This window comes from Centropristis striata, chromosome 19 (genome assembly GCF_030273125.1).
Source record: "Centropristis striata isolate RG_2023a ecotype Rhode Island chromosome 19, C.striata_1.0, whole genome shotgun sequence".
Classification (NCBI taxonomy): Eukaryota; Metazoa; Chordata; class Actinopteri; order Perciformes; family Serranidae; genus Centropristis; species Centropristis striata.
Genome location: NC_081535.1, coordinates 10,765,041 through 10,784,185, shown reverse-complemented (window position 1 = coordinate 10,784,185; position 19,145 = coordinate 10,765,041). Strand labels below are relative to the sequence as shown.

Genomic DNA, 19,145 nt, shown 5'->3' with positions numbered 1-19,145 from the left:
ACAGAGAAAAGATCCAGTTCTCTGGGCCAAAAGGCCTTTTGATGCCAGAGGAGAATGGCCTGACTGGTTGGAGATGATAAATAGGCAACAGTAACTCAGTAACCACTCGTTACAAGCAAGTAGTATAAGTAAGTATGCAGAAGTCACATGTCCAACCTTGAAACAGATGGGCTACAGCAGCAGAACACCACACTGCCACTTTATTAGGTACACCCTTCGCCTAACAAAGTGGCCGGTGAGTCCATGTGCTTTCTTGTATTTTCCAACTACCTTTTATTCACCTAATATGTAGTTTTTTGGCCTAACCTTAAGGAAGTTGTTGTGTAGCCTAGACATAATGAAACTGCAACCATTTCACAATGTTAGTGACTTATTTTAAAATGGTAATTGTTACATTTAGGAATGAGGATGTGTTGATTTCCTGCTAGTGGTCAGAGTGCTAATTTCAGAAATTCTCATGTTGTATTTGAGGGTAGAAAAAAGTGGCGTATGTGGCTGAAATGTTTGAAGGACTTCAAGAAATTGTCGAGAAATCAAATTATTATCAGATATTGTGTCGATGGTGTTGTTGTCGTTGCCTGTTTTTTTTTTTTTTTAGAAATTGAAGCACTGTGTGTTATCTTTAAAAAAAAAAGGTATAAAACTGTGCATATACACGGCTGCCCATAAAGGTGGAATAATTTTGTTTTCAGAAACAATCCTCTGTTAATTGTGGTTTTGTTTTTATTTGTGCTATGTTTGGAAGAGATTAATTCATAGTTTTAAGAATATATACACTTTATCTGTCAAGAATAAATCACACTGTCACAATAATTTCATGGAAAGAGGTAAATCATATTTTGTACAACTTCATGGGCTGTGTAGATAAAATATAATATGTATTGACATTTTTACTATCCTAATTAACATAGGCATTTTTAACTGTTTTGACTGCATTTTACGGCATGCAAAGAAATACTCCGTCTATTTATTAAACTGTCACTCCAACATTGACAACGAAGGCTGTTCACTTTTAAAAAGACATTAAAAGTTGAAAAATGTAGTCAAAGTCTAGAGGCTACTCTTCTGGCCAGAAGCCATAAATCAGCAGTGAACTGCTGCCTCACCAAATTGTCATAATAAAAGTTTATGAAGTGCTCGAGGGCATTTGATTTTTACGTGGCCATTATCAGTGAGGAAAATTAAAACTATTCTTATCTCTCTCTAGCATACTGAATGGTTTTCCTTTCATTTCGGAAAAACAATTTACATTGTCATTATCATAATACAATTAGCAATCTTAAGCCACTTGCCAATTTAGCCATGTTTGGACTGTCTAAATCCAAACTCAATTAACTTCTCAGTCAGCAAAGTGTGAGAGCTGTATTAACCAGATTACTGACAATTAAAAAGAACAAGCTTTGTGTTAAAAATACTTGGGCTCAGGCTTTTTAAGGGCCCATGTGATAATAGGCATTTTGTCATTTTTTCTTCTATCACTGTGAAGAAACACTTCTTACTGTGCCATGTGGAGGTGAGACGCTCGCAGCAAGAGACAATCCACAACGAGCCGCGGGGTTCTGAAAAATGATTTTGAAGCTAAGAAGCCCATGATAAATAATCGTTCCTGCATGCTCAATATAAAATATAGAGTAATTAATAATCTTTTCATATTGAGATCTGTCTTTAAATAGAAATATTGTTTTATTACTCCTTGGAAACAATGTTACAGTATTTGCTGTTAAAAAAGGAAGACAGAAAAGTAATCTGTTGCCTAGTAGCAGCCAAAAAGACAATCCTGTTTGAGAAATATTGTTGGTGTTAGACTTATTGTTTCCGTCAAAATCTGAGGTGTATTTAATTCACTTTGCTGTTTTCCTCTGCTGTCTTTTGCTTAAGTTGGAGAGGATTGATAGGAAACCGCGGTGTAGAGTTTCAGCTTTGATTTGAGGGCGTTTAAATCCACATCTGATGATAAATGTCTTTTCATATCGTGGGTTTGGATGTAAATTTGTAACATTAACAGCTTTAATAAAGCAATCTAATTTGATGCTGCATAAAAAATAAATAAAAATAGCATTAACTGAGTTCTTAAGTGTCTGACTGCTAGATGTCAGAAGGTATTGATATCTTGTCTGGTGATGCTCTGCTTTTTTCGCTTTTTTGCCTTCAGTCTCGTCTTCAGCATGTGAAAAAAAAAAACATGCTCAGTTGAATTTAGGACAGCTGACTCACTCCGCCAGTCAAAAGCGTTTCAGTGTTTGGTCATAAAATGATCCTTGGCTGCCCTGTCTGTATGTTTAGGATCACTGTCATCACTGGGCTGCTGCACAATAAAGACGCCCTTAACCACTCTGTAGCTTAAATGCAGCTATAATCTAATAGAAATTGTTATATTTCAGAACTAGAATGGAAATGAATGAATGAAGGACACAAAATACCAGTGCATCTCAATAATCATGGAAAAGTCCATTTCCAGTAGTTCAAGTCAAATAGCCCCAACCATTGAATTCATATAGATCAGGGATGGGCAACTTAAATGCTGGAGGGGGCCACAATTTTTCATCGACACTACCACAGGGCCACATATAGGACCGTGCACTTAATCAGATATGATGAAACTGAAATTTTAAATATGTTTACAGTGCAGTAAATTAACATATTTCATGCTCAAATGCATGTATAACAGTATAAATAGGAATACAAAAGGTTATAATACATGTATATAATACAAAAGGCAAATAAAAAATAACTTACTGTGATTTCTTTTTTTTTCAGTGCAAGAACAGCAGACCAACATTAATTGCAAGAAGTAATTTTGTGCATTTTTACGCTGCACTTTTAAGATTTCATGCCCAAATGCAGTAGTAGTTGTACTGACGGCCACTTCAAGTGAGGGTGCGGGCCGTATGCAGCCCCCGGGCCTCCAGTTGCCCATCCCTGATATAGATGGACATACATTTCAGAGGTCAACATTTCCATATTAAACATACTTTTTAAAATTGGTCTTTTGTAATATAAATTGTTTTTTGAGACACTGAATTTTAGGTCTTCATTAAATGTAAGCCATAATCATTATAAATAGAATAAATACATACATTTAGACCTGAAATGTTTCATTATGTGTGTAATGGATCTATAGAATGTGTTATTTCCACTTTTTGAATTGAATTACTGACATAAATAAACTTTTCTATGATGTTCTAAGTTATTGAGATGCACCTGTACTTTCTGGCTGCATTGTGTGTCCTTCAGAGGACCATTTCATTCCTAGTAATAACACCCAAATTACATTTAGTCTAAATATTAAACATTAAATAATATATCAGACTCCAAAGTGACCTGGGCTGCTGGGTAAGCTGCTCCAGCTCAACTGACTACAACACTTTAATGCTGCTTACACATTAATGCATGCATAACAATAATCTAATGACAGTCAGGGGGCTGTTTTCTGAATTAAGTACTGTGAGTGCTTTAAGTACATTTACCTGATAATGCTTGCATACTTATTTGCACTTTTTAATTGCATCTGAATACTTCCTCCACCACTCACAGGTCTCAGATCTGTGTGTTAGCGTGTATCATCTCAGTGGGTCTGAGTGGACTCTGTCTGCTCGGCTGTACGATGCGTCACAGTCATCGCAGAGGACAATGTGAATGTGGAGGCGAGATGGAGAGTGTGAACTGTGTAGGGCGGGAAATAAAAACCACATATACAGTACGTGACAAAGTCTGATTATCACAGTCCTCGGGTCCAAGGGGGTTGTCATTTTCAGTCACCTTATATTCTGAGTAATTAATACTCTCTGCAGTTAAACGTCAGCTTGATAATGAATTGTATGTCAGGTGTTTCACCCCTCAGTCAACCAACTTGATTTGCTTCACAGTTGTCTCTAAATGACACATGCAGCTGTGTCTGTTTCTGGTTGTTATGAAGTGATATTTAAATATCACTTATGCAACAATGTGACAAATGTATTTGCTGTGACATGCACGTTTTTCTGTTGCTGTCCCTATATTCGTTTGGTAACAAGTGGCCATTAGATTGATGTGGGTGGACCAGGTTGATTCCATGTTAGTGGTCTTTTTTTTCTGTTTTTATCAACATTATTTTTCTTTAAAAGATAGCAGTATTTTGTATTGATTATACACTATATTATGTGTGGATTACCAGGTTAAAACAGGAGCATTATGTTTTCTGTTTCTTTTTTCTTTTCTGTTTAAAATGTGCAATGTATCTGTATGTATGGTAGCAAAAAAAATGCACACATGTGAAAAAAGGGTGTTTTTCACTTGTTGGCAACTAAATGCCAAGAATTTGTTGTCAGATTTTTTAAATACTTGAAAAAATACCCAATATTTTGAAAATATCAAGCATCTCCTAGCCCGGTGGTCGGCAAAGAAAAAAAATGTTGGAAAGAAGCTGCAAACCTTATTTTGAGCCTTATGATGAAGAAGAACGCAGCCCACATAAGTCTAAATTAGCCTTCCAGCTTTACTCATAGGTCTTGATGAGCATTTATTAAAGTTTTGTCAGAATGCAGCGAGGATCCAAATGCAAATAAGATAAAAATAACAAAATCTGCCTTTCAACACAAAACTAGAAGTTGACAAATTTTGAGGTTAAGGTGCCAGGCTGTAGACTTTCGTAAGCTATGATGCACATTTAGTTGACTCATTCGTTCATTATCCTTAACCGCTGATCCACACTCACGGGGGGCTGGAGCCGATCCCAGCTGACATTGGGTGAGAGGTGGGGTACAGACTATCACAGGCCAGACATTCACACTCTCATTCACACCAAGGGCTATTTAGAGTCACCACTTAAACCTAAGTGCATGTTTTTTGGACTGTGGGAGGAAGCCGGAGGACCTGGAGAGCACCCACGATCACACAGGGAGAAAATGCAAACTTCACACAGAAGAGCCCCAGCCTGGAGTCAAACCAGCGACCCTGTTGCTGTTTGGCAAGAGTGCTAACCACTACACCAATACAAAATGTTTAAACATTTTTTTAATGCTGTATATAAGCTACACATTTTTAAATATGAAGAATACAAATTGCTTCGAGCCTACTCCAATGATAAATTAAAATGAAATAAATATCTATTTCATTTCCTATACATTTTTCTCACAGCCTCAAGGAGCCACTGCAGACGGCCTGAAGAGCCACATGTGGCTCCAGAACTGCAGGTTGTTTACCCCTGTCCTAGCCAATCAGAATCAAGTATTCTCCCTGGTCAAGGTGTAATTCTTCTATGCCTGCTTTAATACAGACTTTCCAGTAGGTCTGGGCGATATGTCAATATATTTTTAAATGTGATATGGAATTAGACCATATCGCATATATCGATATAGTTCTAACTGTGCACTGTGATCCTTGCTCCAGGCAAGCTGCAGCTTTTATTCAAGATTATTTATTTCTATTTAAATGTGCACTTTATGGAGCTTTGATTTTTTTAAAAAGGTACTCCTTTTAAACAGTATTTATGTTCACTTAAATAAATAGTTTCAATAAAACTACTTGTGACATGTCATATTTGGCTTTGACTTTGACTGAACATTTGCTCTCACTTAGCGATAAAAATATCGTAATATATATATCGTGTATCGCTATTCAGCCTAAATATATCAAGATATGACTTTTGGACGATATCTCCCAGCCCTACTTTCCAGTAGCACGATAAGTGATTTAACACCTATAGGCGCACAAATATCTCCACACATAAGCTTCCAACTCCCCCAGCTCTACCCCCCGCTGCTCACCATGGCTAGTGGCACGATGCCACCCAGGTCCTGCGGTGCCAGGCGGATGAGGGTCGGCACCTCGCTGGTCAGGGTGCGGGTGAGCGGATACTCCACCTGCCATGTCACCTCCCGTCCCCCTTGAGTCATCATCAGCCCGTTCACCTCCAGGTCCACCTGCAGCACTCGCTGGTAGCCCGGTGCCTCCACCCTGCAAGGGCAGAGAGGGAGAAGATTCAGATAAAAGAGGAGGGCAGGAAGCAGGGAGGTAAAGAAACATAGGCGGCACAACAAAAAGGGCAATGAGACAGAAATAAGATGGGAGTCAGATCAATGAGAAAGTAGCAGGAAAATAGATGAGGTAAAGGATGGGAAAAGCAAAAATGAAACCATGGGATGTGTGAGGGAAGACAAAAAAATGAGATAAAGACAGTCACACTATGAATGAAGTGAAGGAGGCATGAGGAAAAGAAGATGGAAAGAGGAAGAGGAAAAATGGAGCAGAAACAGAGAAGAAGAATCAGGTTAAAGAAGGTGAAAAGACAGATAGAGCTGGAGGGAAACTAGTCTTTATCATCCATTAACAGGAGTGAAAGGATTGAAAACAGCAGCTGGGAATTAATTGTGCATTTTAATCGGGGTTAAGGAAAACATTAACACATATTTCAAACATAGAGTTGGATTCTTCTGAACCACATGCAGATGTTTCATAGGGATATGCGATTTCTTAAGCAACATATCCCTCATCTCACAATCTGATATGAAACTAATCGTGTCGCTATTGAAATTCATTCTCACATCCACACAGAACAGTGATGTTGGCAAGAAAAAAAAAAGCAATTTATTTTTTCCTCTTGCAATATGGAGCTTCTCTTGCAGAGATTGCAAGGGCCAAGCAAATCATTTTCTCTCAGCTGATGGAGATGCAAACAAAGCAGAAAAAACAATGAATGCAAAATAAAATCCTCCAAACTTATTTGATTTGCTGAGCGCTGGGTTTGATCAAGCCTCCGCCTCTCCCCCAGGTGTTCTTTGTCACAGTCAAAACTCGATGCAACACCTTTTGCAGCACTGGCTCGCACGCTGCCTTGAAAAATACAATTCTCACTTGGGGATCTGGAAGAGGCTCATGTAGGTAAAAATTCATGTTGTGTAATACAAGAGGAAATATTAGGCTTCAGTATAAAGTTATTTTTAATGTAATCCATACACTTTTATTTCTGTCCCGAGCAGTATGTTTGTTATGTGGTTGTCGCACAATTAAAACAAGCCTGGAGGGAGCCCAAACTGAGCATCAGGAAGGGAGGTGTTGGGTTAAGATCCAAGGTTTTCCTTGAACATATTTTGGCCAAGCTTGTATTTAAAACTCCCCCAACTCCCCCTTATGTGTTCACACTTCAGAAGCCAGCCTCACTTCAAAGTGCAGATTTAAGGACCCACTCTGGTAGAAAAGTATAAGGGAGAACATTTTTGGAAGCTGAAAATCAGTGTGGATGAAAACAGCTTGAAAAGCAAATTCTGGGTCAGGCGGAAAAGCTTTTTTTTCTGTTTCAGTGGGTGATGTTCTGAATTATACTAAGTATGATTCAAAATGCCACTAGGAAGCTTTGGCCCGGGGCGATCACAGGTGAATATCGGTGTGCATCAGGCCACACGGTGAGTGCTGTTGAGATAGAATTCTGTTTGAACACAGAGGAATTGTACAGGTATACTGAGGTGCTCCGCATCACAGCTGGTGGCACTTCTTTGTGATATTGTTCACACTGTCAGAAATATTTCTTCAACTTTCTCTCCCAATTTTCACCAAAAACACATCTATAACACTTCTATCACACCAAAAAATCAGCTTTGAGGGAGCTGATATTTTTGTTATCAGAAAAATCCCATGAAATCAACAATGAATGTATTACACTAACACATAGCTCAATCTCCCGTGCCATGGAGCGATAGTCTTGTCAAAAATCGATTAAAAAAACACATAAATCCGAAACACTAGTGCACGGTGCAACATGATTCTTTATTCTGACAAACATGGGCACTGCAGTTTATATTCAGATGCAACATAACATTTCCTGCTACCTTAAATACACAGTAGAGCATTAAATGTGTATTTATCCAAAGCTGAAAATAGTCCCCAATTAATGCAATATTCCTTTTTAAATAATGTTTGCAGCAAGTAAAGTCTGCAAATGCAATTTGTTTCCAAACAAACTGCACAATTGAACTAGAAACTGAATCAGGGCTGTGATAAAGAGTAAAGCGTAGGCCCGAGTGTGGTTACCTGGAAGTTATAAATCAACACAACTGCAGTGCTTTTATTTTGAAGCCGATTTACATATGTGCGTGCATGTACAGTCATGAAAAAAATTATTAGACCACCCTTTTTCTCTTCAGTTTATTGTTCATTTTAATTTCTGGTACAACTAAAGGTACATTTGTTTGGGCAAATATAATGATGAAAACAAAAATAGCTCATAAGGGTTAATTTTAAGAGCTGATATCTAGACATTTTACATGGTTTTGTTGATTATAACCAAAATAATTTTCAAGAAAACCATGGAAAATGGCTATTTTTGTTATCATTATATTTGTCCAAATGAATGTACCTTTAGTTGTACCCGGCATTAAAATTAACAAGACATTTGAGAAAAAGGGTGGTCTAATAATTTTTTCCATCACTGTATACGTACCTGCACAGAAATGCGTTCCACTAACAACAATAGTTACCTTGTTACCTTGTCATATTTCTGCATAACATGCTCTATATTGTTTTTGTGGTTTGAATGTATGTTGTGTTAAAAATAAATGGAAAAGTGAGATAATGATTTACTATTTTTGCCAGAGTTACTCCACATTAACATAATCTTACCATAACTGGTATCCTTACCAGTAGCAGCTCTAAACCAGATAATTCACTGCATTTTATAAAGCAATTAAATTAATATTGAGCAAAATTTTGTTCAGAGTTTTGGTTCAGCCCTTCGCAGCCTTTGCACTATCTCATGTGGCCCCTTGCGAAAATTAATTGCCCACTCCTGACGTAGACCAAGTACTATGAATAAGTTGGCACAGTTTTACTGATCAAGCTTGCTTAAGAGAGTGGTTGTTATCTCCCTCTTGTCTTTCTTTGCCTTCTTCTTCAGCTCTTTTCCTTTTACAAGGTAAAGTTCCCACAGTTGCTGTTACACCGTTTCTACTAGCAGGAGATAGCTACTGTAGGCTAATTTGTTGAGTTGCGTCTTAGAAAATGCTCTCCAGTAAGCTGTCTCAGCAGAGGGCTTTTATTATGAAAGGTAAGATCAGAAGGAGTGAAAAGATGAGGACAGAGGAAGAGTTTGCTGTCAAAGTTCAGACTGCAGAGCCTCCGTATTATTATTTTATTAGACTTCCTTCATAAGAGAGGAGATCAGGAGATATGACCCGGTGAACGACAGAATAGCTTAATGAAAAGTTACAAAGAAATGTAGTTAAAGTGGTAATAGACATGTTTTTGCTGTGTGTGTGTGTGTGTGTGTGTGTGTGTGTGTGTGTGTGTGTGTGTGTGTGTGTGTGTGTGTGTGTGTGTGTGTGTGTGTGTGTGTGTGTGTGTGTGTGTGTGTGTGTGTGTGTGTGTGTGTGTGTGTGTGTGTTTACATCATCAGTAGGAACAAATAGGCATGGGGCTGAGCACCACAGGCCGAATCTGGAGGTTGGGAAGTATTAACAGCTCTCTGACATTGTTGGTGTTGGTCTTTTAATGGGTCCCCAGTTGGATTTTAAACTGAATGTTGCAGTCCATTGTCAACCTTTGAACCCTTTATTCACAGGGGTGTCATTAATGGAATGTGATGTGTAAGAAAAATATAAATAATTAATATATATTGGCTAGTTTTATTCTACATACAATCCAGACAACCATTCAAAAAGTGTATGGCAATAGATAGAGCCTCCCTCTCTATCCCCCCTTTACATAATGTCCAAATAAGTTTAAATATATATATATAAATAGTTCTATATTTACAATGTTACTTTTCTCTCTTTGTAATGAATTATCACTATTACTGTGTTATTCTGCACAACAGACATGTTTGAGTTGTTCCCACTTCTAGTCATGATTGTGCTGATTCCATAGAGCTGCAAGACTTATATCATTTTTTTTTTTAATGTTTAATACATTGCAGTGAAATACAAGGACACATTAAAATGTTAAAAAGAACAAAAAAAAAAAAAAAACGCCCTGAAAGAGCTCGTTGGGGTTCAGAGGGTTAAATCAAGTGACAAAATGTACAAAATCAACCTTTTGTACTGTAGAAAAGTAAAAAACCTACGAAGGGATTTATTAAATAGTCAAAATCAAAAGCGTTGCCAAATATTCCAGTAAAATAAGCCGTGATGACGTAACCAAGAAAAACTCAAAGTAGCATTTACATGAAAAAACATTATGTTTGCACTTCTTGAAACCATGTTTTCATGTGGGGGGCTGCTTCCAAATTTTCAAGGCTAATTTTTTGCTCTTTGATGAAAAAGGAACTGGATTTCAAAGTTAAACTTCAAAAGCAAAACTGAGGAACTGCTGGGAGCAAATACCTCCCACAACCCATACTGTACTGCATTTCCATAACTTCCATCTATATAATGTTACTTTTAGTTGTATGAGTCACTTGCTGAAGCTCAAGTCCGTCCAAGTCCGTTGCTTTCTTTTTTCCTTTTTTAATGTATTTCTCCGACAGAAATTGAGAGTTCCAGAGCCACAGTGGGATATCCTCCGCTGCCTGACTACACGCTGGGCTCAGGGGTAGTGACTGCAGTGATTATGTGGTTTACGCTTATGGTGTACAATTACAGCCAAATCAATTATCTGCAACAGACAGTCGTGCTTTACAATGAAGCTGCAAACAATCAGGGCTTTAGTGCTGAACACTACAATACAACTCCCCTGCACTCCCTATGCAATCTCTTTCTCTGTTGTTTTTTATTATTGTGTCTTTTCCTTGTCTTTTGCTTTTTTTTCATCCCCATCCCTCTTTTCTAACTTAATCCTCTGGCTCACCTGCAGTGTTACGTTGCACCCAATAGAGGGCAGCTGGCTCTCTGCCGCCCTCACCCTTTCAACCAGCGTGTGTTTGGGATGATGAATGTCTGCAGCCCACCAGTTGGAGAGGTCAGCCCACTTCCTCCATGTCTCATTAGAAACATAACTGCACCGTGTGCCCTTTTCTCAGCCAGATTACCATACAATTCAATACACTCACTGGCAACTATCACTTCCCCTGCCCCCGAGGTGGACGCAGAGACAGAGACAAAACGCAGAGCGGAAGCTGGGTTAAAAGAGCTGCAATAAAAGCAAAGCGTCGACCGGGATCACACAACCGACTGCGCCACTACAAAAGCGAACGGTGACAATGCCCTGGTATCATAAGCAGGTTTGTTGTGGTGAAATGAGGTGGAAAATCGGTCATGTCATTTTGAGGAGGCTTTTGAGGTATCTCCATTTGTCAGCCCTATTGTTAGGAGTGTGAAGGCACAAGCAGAAAAAAAAGTAAAGGAATCCACTCAGAAGAGAATACGTGCACACTTTCAATTCTGTAAGATACATTTCAAACACGCCCTTGTTGTAACAAAAGGGGCTCTGAGCGGGAAGAAGCAGCATAACAGAAAAAAAATAAATGACTGGAATGAAATTCCTTTTGTTCGAAAACAGGAAAATAAAAGTGGAGCTAAGCAACACAAAAGCCCTGTTAACATGCAGCCATGTTTTTCTCTTTTCACTCTTAACACCTCCGTGGGTATCTGGCTCTGAGAAAAGGTAGAGAAAGAAAAAGTCTGCTGTCTCTTTTTTGGAGACCCGAGGGGGTTTCCTTTCATGCGCAGCAGTGATTTGGTTAGCACTGACAACAATGATACATCAAAGACCCAAATCTATTTCAGCAGAGTGAATCGACAGCGGGTCCAACAATAAGAGGGAGAGGCAGGGAGACAGTTTGTGTCTGTACAGTATGTTTGTATGCACTAATACCTCCAACGGCTCCATTCAGGTAAAAGTGGACATGTTTTTGTCAATTATGGGAGCCAGGAGGCACCAGGATTTACTGCACAGCCAACAAGTGGTTTTTCTCAGCCCAGTGTGAGGACATGCTGTAGATAAACCTCGCCCGCCTAAAAAAAGGGTTTCCCATGTGTGGTCAGATTTGTGTGGTTGGATTTTCCTGCCAACGGGAGTTTGTTTGTTTGATGTTGAGGGTTGGATGTTTGTGTTTGCGACCTTGAACACACAGTTTTCAGCCAGGGTGTTGACTGCGGGTCAGACGGACTAGAGAGGAGGACATCTGCGTGAAAGTGCGTTCCAAGAAAGACGTGTTAAGATGCATACCCGTGATTCTTGGAGATGAAGACATTTTTCATACTTTATATAACTGGCTATTTGTTGCTGTTGATCTATTCACAGATGGTAAATTTGCTGGAGCCTGTTAAGGTCTGCTGTTGGCATTCTTGTTATTTTCCACCAGATATATTTCTCGTCTCTTAATTAAAGCTGTTGTGACTTCACAGCAAGGCGGTTTAAAGTGTGAAAATGCTTAGTTTTCTCATTATTAGTAAGATTTTTTTCTTTTCTTTTGATCAGTTGTTTTTTCTGTAAAATGGCATTACACCAAAGCCCATTATAATTACAATTGCTTTGTTAGAAATTCAGAAATATTTCATTTAAAATAATACAAAACAGAAAAACAGCAAGTCGTCGCATTTTAAAGAATGGGATGTGCAAATGTTTGGGAATTAGGTTAAAAAAAGCGGCTCTACTTTTTTCTTAAGCGAGTAGACTTGTTGCTTGGTGCAGACTGGTTGGCAACAGGAGAATTTAAACAGATGGATAAATTGTATGGACAACAGTATGCACAGTTGCCTTGGCCATAATTGAATCCTGACATGCGAGACCAGCACTAATTCAAAGTAGGTGTGACCGTGGGTGGGATGAGAAACTCCTGCTGGCCATCTGCCTTCACATAAAGATCCATCTCCTGCTTTGATCCCTCAGCTGTTAGCCAAATCTCAAAAAAAGTGTAAAATCTTAATTAGCAATTATTTGAGCGTCTAAATATGGAGAAGAAGAAGGCCTGAATATTGGAGCTCACTCATTTTATTTTGTAGCAAAGCTTCAGTTGGTATATTTGCATCTAGTAAACCTGCAAATACACCAACTCAACAATCGCCATTAGGTGTCACTTTATATTTGTACTCCACTACATCACAGAGGGAAATATTGTGCTTTGTATTGCACTAAATTTTGTTCTGGCAGCCTTCAAAATGAAGAGTAATGATACAAAATAATCAATAATTAAATGAAGATATTATTATATCAGTCAGACTTCATTGGTCCCTGAGGAAAATTCACATGCTTCCCTTCAGTATTTAAATTCATACATAAGATATATATATAAATTCATTAAAATTAGCTCCATACTTGTAAGCTGCAACATTAAAGTGATAAAAATGAATGCAATGACTATTATTATCCAATAATATGAAGTATATTATCATGCAATAAAACCAAAAAAAAATTCATTTTATGTAATTTTTTTGTTTAAGCTTTGTGTTTTTTGAACTCTGAGCAGAGCAAGGCAATCTGTTTCTCCTGCTTCCAGTCTTTCATTCTAGGTACTTATAATCACACTGATGCATGTCCAAGTGTTATTTTTTTCTGATAAGTTTGGTTTTAATTAGTTATTTGATGCTATTAAAAGGGGTGTAACATCATGGTGACAGCTGTGATTGTCTCATGATTTGTCAGGTGGTTGTGTGATCAGTGCAGACAGGTTAGGCAACCTGCGGCTCCAGAGTCACATGTGGCTCTTCAGGCCATCTGCAGTGGCTCCCTGTGGCTGTGACAAAGAAATCATACCAAAAGAAACGAAAAGCAATCTTTATTCTTCAATTGTAAAAATATGTAGCTAAAATACGTATAAAAAATGCTTAGTAGTCTACAGTCCAGTGCCTTCAATTTTGCCAACTTCAAGTCTAGTTTTGTGTGTTTTTTTAGTTTTGTACTTGGGTCCTCGCTGCTTTCTGACAAAATCATATTAATAAATGCTCATTATGACCTCTTAGTAATGTTGATAGGCTAATTAAGACTTTGTAGGCTGTTTTATCATCATTGTTACCTCAGAATAAGTTTTGAGGCTCCATTCTGACATGTTTTTCTTTTTTGGCCAACAATGGCTCTTTTCTTGGTAAAGGTTGCTGACCCCTGCCCTATACTCATATGGTAAATCTTAGTGTCTGTATCCGGGACCCATTTGGACACCGAGGGAGGAAGTGAGCATGCATGAAATGAGCATGGTATCGACCTTATCTCACTCTCTGCAAAAGAGCGAGTAAGAGTCATAGTCGCAAAACTTGTTGAACTATTTCTTTGATGGAACTCTCACTGTGCAGAGAAGATGTTTTGCAAAGATGTAATTACTGTTCTTTCTCTGCTTTCTGAGTGCCCTGTATGTGGTGACATGGATGATTTGCTTTTGCAGCTGTTTTAATTATTTGTAGTTCACTTACTCTCCAGCTGTGCGCCTAAGTGTTTTCTGTAATTTGGGGTCCGATGTCTGTCAAACAAATACATTTGGACTCTAATTGGTTCAGGACCTCGCGGGAAATCGGATACTATCACCAATAAATGAAACCTTGTGTCATGAGGAGCTCCATCTGCTGCTTACTACAGTGTAGTTATAAAGGTCAGTGCACATTAATAACCCTACCTACTGTAGTTCATCCATAGTGTGTGTGTAATGAGGTCATTTAGCCTGATGTAGTTGGGGGTCATTAGAATATTATGATTAATAAATTAGGATCTAGTGTAGCAGAAACCATATTGTGTGTGTGTGAGTGTGTGTGTGTGAGTGTGGGTGTGCATCCCATGGGAGTCCAGGCTCCTCTCTAATGAGTTTCACTATCTCAGGTCTAATATCTGTCTCTTCTCCCCGATGATGCTAATGAGATGCTATTGAAACTAGCAGAACTCGCTCCCAACAGACCTCCTGCCCCGCACCAGTGAACAGCAGCCTTGAGATGCATCTGATAGTTCGGAGAAGGTTGCTACAGGCAAGTTATTCAGCCAGCAGGGCCATCGGAGGCCCTGTGGGGTCTGCGGGATGGTTGATGAAGCAGGGAAAGGGTGACAGAGCAGAGAAACAAACCACAGAATCAAGGAAAAAGTGCAAAAATAGCTCAAAATCGTGCGTGAATAATCATGACTTATTCATCGTGAAACGACTGAATCGAGCAAAATTCTTCCCCAAAGACAGCTCGGCGAGCCATGTCACAGTTGTTAGTAATAAACGCAGGGCAGACATAAAACACTTGCACTATAATCTTAACCTTGTGCTGTCTGGGGCCACTGGTGGCTCTCCATCCAGTGATGCCTGTTTCATCTGTGTGGAATGGATGACTTTATGGAGCGATAAACATCGACATATGACAGACAGATAATGAAAGAGATCATAAAATGAAACCATGTCAAGAGGCAGATGAAACGTAAAATAACCAATTTATGTATGCTGGAGATTTCCCCCAGGATCTATCAAACCAGCGACGTCAGCCCTGTCCCTGTCAGTACAGATTAGTTTGCTTTCACAGTAGGCCCCGCAGAGTGCAAAAGGGGGCGGGGGTGCAGAGGGTAGAAAAACTGAAAAGAAATAGTGCCGTTCTTCTCCCAAATTGCCTTTTTGGTCTGTCTCTTCTTCAATATTTTCTGAAATAACCCCCCTCTGGATTTTTTTTCTGTTACTGCTGCATCTTGCCTCTCTCACCTGCCTACCGGTCTATTTTCTTTCTTACTCTGTGCCATATTTTTCCTATATTCCTCTCAAACGGTGTGTGAAATGAGAGGATTCAGGCTTCCTGCATGAAACAGATGCGGCTCCGTGCATCAACCAATCAAAAGGCAGTGTCGCCACTCTGCACCATATCGCAGGCATAAGCCAATCAGAGCCTTAAAAAAGCGGCCGAGAAAACACAGACATCTCCTGGAAAATTAAGATGTTAACATGGTGCAAAAACTCTGCTGTGAGCTCGTCTTTTAAGAGTTGAAACCAAGTCGGATCATGACCTCAAAGATGAAGTCAAAGCACTGAGTGAGCTTTTTTGTTCTCCCCATGTGACCAAAATCACAACTTAGTATTTGCACTTTCTCAACAGCAAGAGAAATCAGGAAAAAGTATGGTTATTTTCCCTTTCAACATACTGCTTCTGAAAAACCCTGCTTATCGCATAGCAACAGGGTGCCGGCAAATGTATTTGATTTGGAGAAACAAACACATTAAGGGGCTGCTTTCAGATGTCTTTAAATGCAAACCTCAAACAGAAATGCATAGACCTCTACCATCAAACACTAATCCAGTTCACAACAATCCTGTCTCATATATATTCTATCCATATGTTATACTAAGCATAAATGCAGCCCACATAATATTTTTTTTTATCAACATAGTGGAGTTAACTAAAAATGTAAAATTGGAAATACTGAACAGCCCTCCAAGAAGCAAACTGTTAATACATTTCATTTGGTTATTAGTATTAGTCAGATTGGTATGAGATTTTGTACAGATATTCAGAGGATTAATCCTACTGACTTTGATGATCAGGCCAAAAGCTTTTACTTTATTCTCTTAAATATATTTAAATCTACAAAAAAGACTGGCACAAAAACAATGTAGCATGAACTATGATAACTTTGGTGATCTTATATTATTTCCTCTTCTGGCATCATCAGATCAAAACGTCATTATCTCCAACTTTAGTTTTATGAACAAATATGTGCAAAACTTGCATTAGTTGCATTTGCATGCTTGCACACTATAATTCTTGAACATGGTAAACCTTAAAGCTTCGGAGTTGCAGACTAACTTTTCGACTGTCAGCACTGGTGCTACCAACTTTCTCAGTTGGTTGTAAGTTAACACACAAGATTTCCAACCTAAACAACAAAAGGTTCTTGGTCGATACCACCTATAACGACCCATAGGAGCGGAGTGTAAAAATAGCAAACATGTCATTATATGTACTTTGCGGTACACATGTATGGTTCGTGGTTGTAAAAAATAAAGGCTGCAGTTTTGTTTAATTTACTCTACAAAACCACTGATCTGGGTTTAAGGCAAAAATCCTGGTAGGGCGTTATAAAAGACAATTCAAACAGTAAAAATGTTTTTATGTGAATGTCGAAAGTGAGGTTGTTATAAGGAAGACGTGATGACTACATAAACAAACCTTTCGCTGTTGTAAAACGTGAGGCAGGGAAGTTCAGTGATGTTTAAATCACATTGTTTACTTTTGTTTTCACATGGGACTCGAACCTCGTTCTCCTGGGTGAAACCCTTCCAGCCGCCCAGAATATAACATCCGTCATTTATACTCTGCATCGCCATCATTCACAATAACTACGATCGCCAGAGGGTGGTGGAGGCAACATGGTCTCACAGGAATCCGTGAATTTGCTTAACTCAAAATCAATGGAATTTCCGTGAAACTGACACGGATTTCGCTACAATGCAAGTTAATGACAGTCATATCCCGTGGCTATTCCAACATACAAAGTGATTATGTACATTCACTGAGTGAATATTTAGAAAATAAAACATATATTTCTCGCTAGAAATGTAATCAAAATCCATTTTTATGCAGAAACTAAGTCAAAATATTGATTTTTTTCACTAATAATGAGAGAACTGTCCGCCATGTTTTTTGTTCTGACTGTCGGGACCTTAAAAGTCACGTGACTTGGAACAAACCAATAGGAAAAAATATCCATGGAATAGCCACGGGATATGACTGTTATTAACTTGCATTGTAGCGAAATCTGTGTCAGCTTCACCGAAATTTGAGTGATTCCGTGGCTATTTCATGGATTCCTGTGTGACCAGGTTCGGTGGAGGGCAGTCTAAAATGTAAATATGGGTCGTATTTTGCTGCCTGTACAAACGACCTTAGGGGTTGTTTTTGAGGGCAGACCGCTCTCATCGTAACAGCACATGATTTGGTCCCAAACATTTTTTTGGTACAACATGGCAGTTGCCTGCAATGGACACAGCGTTGCTTTCTCCTCGTACTGCAACCACGTGTGCTGCATTCACCATGCAAAACCTGTTGAAAGTGAAACTTTTTCTTCATTGGCTCAGTCGGTCGCTCCGTGCCTTCACGTTCATCATTAGTTGATTCTTGAATCAGAACCTGTTATTGTCTCTTTCTCCTCATCAGCCTCCTCATCTCATTCCTCATTTTGCTTTTCAAAATAATCAGCTAGGCGGCTTTATTTTGGAAGATGTTTTCAAGTTGTGGTTACAGATGTTACAGATGCTGGGTTAGGGTTCTGATGAGTGAGTGTAAGTGTTTTCAGAAGATATCTATTCTGTACTCATGGTTTTATATCTGCAGTATAATTAGGTCACAATTAAAATTTAGAAAAAAAAAACAGTGAAGGTAATGCAGGTGGCAGTTATGGTTCCTCATTATACAAACAGATTTTGCAGGTGACGGATGTTTACAAGATATTCACAGCTTCACTCATTAAAAAATGAATCCTTCATATGTTCTCACTGATGTGCTGTTAAGGTATGCATACATTTTAATATACACTTATTATAAGTTGCAAACAGGGAATATCACAGCTAGTTTGTATCAGAAAAAAACGCTTTTAACCTCTGAAAACAGAAATAAACGCAGCCTCAAAAAACCCTTTGAACATAAGTGTTTACTTTTACCTCTGAGTCAGCTACACTGTGGTGCGAGATTAGAAGAATTTGCAGAGGTGAGTGAAATTTTTTTTTTTTTCCCAGTCTCTCTGGGTATTTAATGTCTCAATTTAGCAAATTTCTTGATAATCAAGGCGTCAAGGGCCCACCCAGTCTCACCATCTCATTTTAACTACTCTCAAGGACCAGCTGGTGGTTAAGAGTCACGCTTCAGACAGTGAATACAATACAGCACAATCAATCAGCGTATAAACACCATCTTCTATCCCCCTTATTGATTTCTGTGAGCTGTTGGAGTGTTAGTAAAATTCTCCAGAGGGCTATGGTGCTCATCCTCTTATCCTGGACAATAAGATCAACTCAGTGTGACTGGCTAATCTCCCCCTTGGAGTTTAAACTCTCCACCAGAAATGACACTTCCTCTTTTCCTTGTTACTCACACAAAGATGACAAGGGATTAGATCAAGTTGTCCTTTTCATTATTTGCCTCTCAGACGCTGCCTGCTACCGTTGAATTTCGTGATTTTAGGCTTCATGTATTGTGGCCTCTGAGGTATCTATTTGATCACACTTGCTTCAGTTTCTCTTTTATATTTCTATCTTTTCATCTCTCTTTTTGCTTTTGGCTTACCACTTCCCTTGCTTTAATCATTCCCCCTCCTTTCCCTTCTTTTGAGTCAATCTATCTCTCAACGTGGCACGACGT

The 19,145-nt window shown here is 38.8% G+C and overlaps 1 protein-coding gene across 1 annotated transcript in view; it reads right to left on the bottom strand.

Annotated features, from left to right (window-relative positions):
* The window catches only part of si:dkey-112m2.1 (transmembrane protein 132C), a 196,321-nt gene that overhangs the window by 46,349 nt on the left and 130,827 nt on the right, over nt 1–19,145 (bottom strand). The window contains exon 5 of the mRNA XM_059358067.1: nt 5,745–5,934. Within this exon, the coding sequence (XP_059214050.1) occupies nt 5,745–5,934 (190 nt within the window). The remainder of the gene's footprint in view (nt 1–5,744; nt 5,935–19,145) is intronic.